This window comes from Geospiza fortis, unplaced genomic scaffold (genome assembly GCF_000277835.1).
Source record: "Geospiza fortis unplaced genomic scaffold, GeoFor_1.0 scaffold171, whole genome shotgun sequence".
In the NCBI taxonomy this organism is placed as follows: Eukaryota; Metazoa; Chordata; class Aves; order Passeriformes; family Thraupidae; genus Geospiza; species Geospiza fortis.
In genome coordinates this window covers 1676144-1679652 of record NW_005054313.1, presented here as the reverse complement: position 1 = coordinate 1679652, position 3509 = coordinate 1676144, and the positions used below count along the sequence as shown (strand labels likewise).

Sequence of the window (3509 nt, the reverse complement as noted above, 5' to 3'; positions counted from 1 at the left end):
TAAACGTATTAAAAATAGCATTACAAACCATACCCTTTTTCCCAGTGGCAAGAAAACTTACCTGTGCTTACTGAAGAGACTACGAACAGGAAAAACCCCAAATTTCCAGCCAGCCACTTGGAGGTAGGTAGAGCCATTCTTCAGGATTTTCAATTCTCTGTATGGATAACTGTGAAAAAAGAATATCAAGAAAATGTCACTTTTTTTTCCCCCTCAGCTCATTCACTGCACCAAAAAAAAAAAAAAACAGAGAAAGAAGAAGAGGTTAATCCAGTTTTTTTGCCAGACCACATCCACTCCCGTTCAGCTCAATGGCTGAAAACACCTTTGCACTGATTCAGGACCAGCCTGAACAGAGCAAGGAGCCATGGGCAGCTCCTCACCCTTTGTTTGGTTTAGGATCAACCCACTCGGGAATCCAAATAGACACTCAGAGAGCAGCCACCAGCTGTAACCAAAAACGCCTTAGGAATGTGGCATAAACACATCCAGTGTCAGGACTCTCCAGGGCTGCATATTCACATGTGCTGGAAAGTAATGAAACACAACAGAGAAGGCGTTTGCAGAGTGACAAATTTTCCTGGAGTAACCTTTCAGTGGCACCTCTCTCCCCCTGAAATACCCACACATTTTTAGCAGTAGTGCTCTATGTAACCCCCAGATAAACTGTACTCACACTTCCAACCTGAAGCATGCAGTTTCTTAGACTTCAGATCTAAGAAAATATTGTCTATTCAGTGTGCCAGCTCAGAATTTTCTTGCAAAACCAAAAGCTGCTTTTGAAACCAGTCTACCTAATGTTGTTTTTGTTTCTTCCGTAGCCAACCCCCAGCAAAAACAAACAAGCAGTGTCATGAAAGTCAAAGTTAGAATTAATGTGATTCTCTCTGGTCTCCAGTGATTGATTCTGCAGCTCTGCCCCGGGCTCATGACAATTTATTGACATGTGTATTCACAGGGAGGCAAGGACACCCACTTCTGTATTCATAAGGCACTGTTTAAAATTCACATGTAGTCCTTGGAGTCTTTAGGTTTTATCATATAAGCCGATGTCTGGGGAATATCAAAGACATTTATTTGTAGCTGTCATGTCACATCCCACTGTTGAAACTGGATAAATGTATGCATCACACAGTTTAGTTCAACACAAAAAAAAACCCACTGAAAAACAATTCCAGGGTACCCCAATTCCTTTAGGGCAAAAAACAAATGCTATTTCTCATGTCACTTGTTAAACAACAACAAAAGCAACAACAAAAACACAAGAAAAATAATGAAAGAAGCCAGGATTTATTCTGGAACAAATTTTGTAGTGTATATGTAAAACACATCTGTACTGTTCATAAAGGTGCCACAGCTCAAAGTACAATGACAGGTTCAAAACACATGTAATCCAATGATTGCAGTAAAAATAGCACTAGGACCAGATTTTACAGGGAATATTTTGCCAGGGAAATGTTTGTTTGCTTTGGTATGGTGTATTTGACAGCCCTGAGCTCTGGAAACAGCGTAGACTGAGGGCTTGGTGGAGTCTATCAGGTGCTGAAATGCTGTTAGAGAGCAGTGGAAGGGAGGAATGCACTTAGCAGTGCTATAACTTTGAATGATGCACATTATCAGAGAGCAGCGCCGTCGCCATGGAATTTGTGCCAGAACCAGGCTGCACGTGTCTGACATTTTAACAGCATTAACCATCAGCTTTGGATAAGCCAGAGCTCTTTCAAAGAAACATTATTAGAGGTGCACCCGAAGTACAGCAGTCACCATTAAAATGCCAGGATTTATTAGTGATTATTACACAGCCTGATCTGCAGACCCAGTCATTAGGCTCTGCTGGAATGATTGAGGAAGAACTAAACAAGAGGCAATACCACAGGATGGTCATTGCAGATAAACAGCATTTCTCACAGTGTGGACACAACTGTGTGTTAGTGCTCCATAAAGCCAGATTCCAACCAGTGAGGTTTTGGCCATAAAATATACTCAGATGATATAAGGTGTCACAGGAATAAAAAGAAGGGACTGGTTTTTTGACAGTGGCATGCATTTGCTCTCCTATTGCTGTGTAGGTAGCAAAGAATGTTTTTGTTCTGGCCCATTAAAAGCTCAAAGGAGCTTTTTTGAAACCTTACCTCTGACACAGACCTGTAGCAAACCGGTAAGAAACTACATCGAGAAATTTCTCAGCCTTTGCTTTCTTTAGAGCCAGGAACTACACAGTACTCACCATCAGGTTGTGGAAAATGGCTTCTGATTTTATATCCCTTGTTGCTCACCAGGGACTGCTTCCCTGATTGCATCCATCTTCATCAGCAGAGCTCAAAACAAGCAATCAGACACTGGGAAGACATGTCATTTTCAGAGGCATCAGCTGTGCACCAGGGCTCTGATGTTTTCACAGTGTCTGATCTGCCCCAGCCCAAAGAATAACCTGCTTATTTTGTGACTGAGGCAGGGTGTTTGATTCCGAGTTCATTGCAGTGTTAGTATTAACTGGCACTCAGCTTGGAAAGGCTGGGAGCCAAGAGGGCCAAGAGGATCTGACTCCTCTGATTCAGCTCTGACTAACACCGGCCTGGAAAAATGCTGCTCGGAGGATAATCTCAGGAATTTTCCTTCCCAACCTCTCCATTCAGCATCTTTCCCAAATACTGGGTCCAAGCAGTGGCGTGTCTGGTTTGATTGTTCAGTATGAGAGGAGGAAGAGATAGTGCCTGCCCTGGTCCCTGTGGTGCAGGAGCAGGCTCAGGAGCAGATATCTCCTGCCAGGCAGCGCTTCCCTGGCTCAGTGCTGGGAGCCCAGGGGATACAGCCACACATCCTTGAGCAGGCTCCAGCTCTGATGTAACCACCAGTGTCAATAAATCTCCCTGCAGACTCTCAGAGCACAAGGGCCATGCAAGTGGCTGCCTAAGCCTCACATCTCCAGCCTTCCTCAAATACCATCTGGGACTTCTCTCTTGGGCGAGAAAAGCTTTTCTATCTAGCCATTAAAATCTGCCTGGCAATGGCAAGTGGGACTCATATCCTTGGATCTGACAAGGCAGACTCTCTGAAATGATTTCCAAAAAAGTGAACAATAGCAGCAGACAATGCTAAAAGTAGATGCAGGAAACCATTAGTTCTCAGCTGGCTGCTCCCAGGTGTCAGCAGCGACGCTGTACTAGAAAGCACACTGCGGAGAGGAATCCCTTCCACCACCCTGCCCATGGAGGCAACACACTGAGGACAATTCTGAGAACAAAACAGGGAAGAAAAGCTCTGAGGAAGCTGGATCCTCACATGGTGGGGTCACACAGACACCCTGAATCTGAAGGCTCAGAGCAGAGCTTTGGGTCTTTCAGAAACACACAGCCCCCTTGCACAACTCTGGACCAGCCACCCAAACCTGGCAACAAAATATTTTAAAGTTACTCCCAATACTGGGTGTTTATAAGTGCTTTGTAAGATTGGCTTGACACTCTTTGGAGGATGCACCTTCAGCATCTGCTGGAGGCTGCTCCTTCCAG

The 3509-nt window shown here is 44.5% G+C and overlaps 1 protein-coding gene across 2 annotated transcripts in view; it reads right to left on the bottom strand.

Annotated features, from left to right (window-relative positions):
• CEMIP (cell migration inducing hyaluronidase 1) overlaps window positions 1-173 on the bottom strand; it is a 48408-nt gene extending 48235 nt beyond the window's left edge. The window contains exon 1 of one of the 2 annotated variants that reach the window (XM_031055961.1): window positions 62-173. In XM_031055961.1, the coding sequence (XP_030911821.1) occupies window positions 62-137 (76 nt within the window). In that variant the 5' untranslated portion in view covers window positions 138-173. The remainder of the gene's footprint in view (window positions 1-61) is intronic. The other variant, XM_005419605.2, reaches the window with a different exon arrangement.
• Between the last annotated feature and the right edge of the window lie 3336 nt (window positions 174-3509).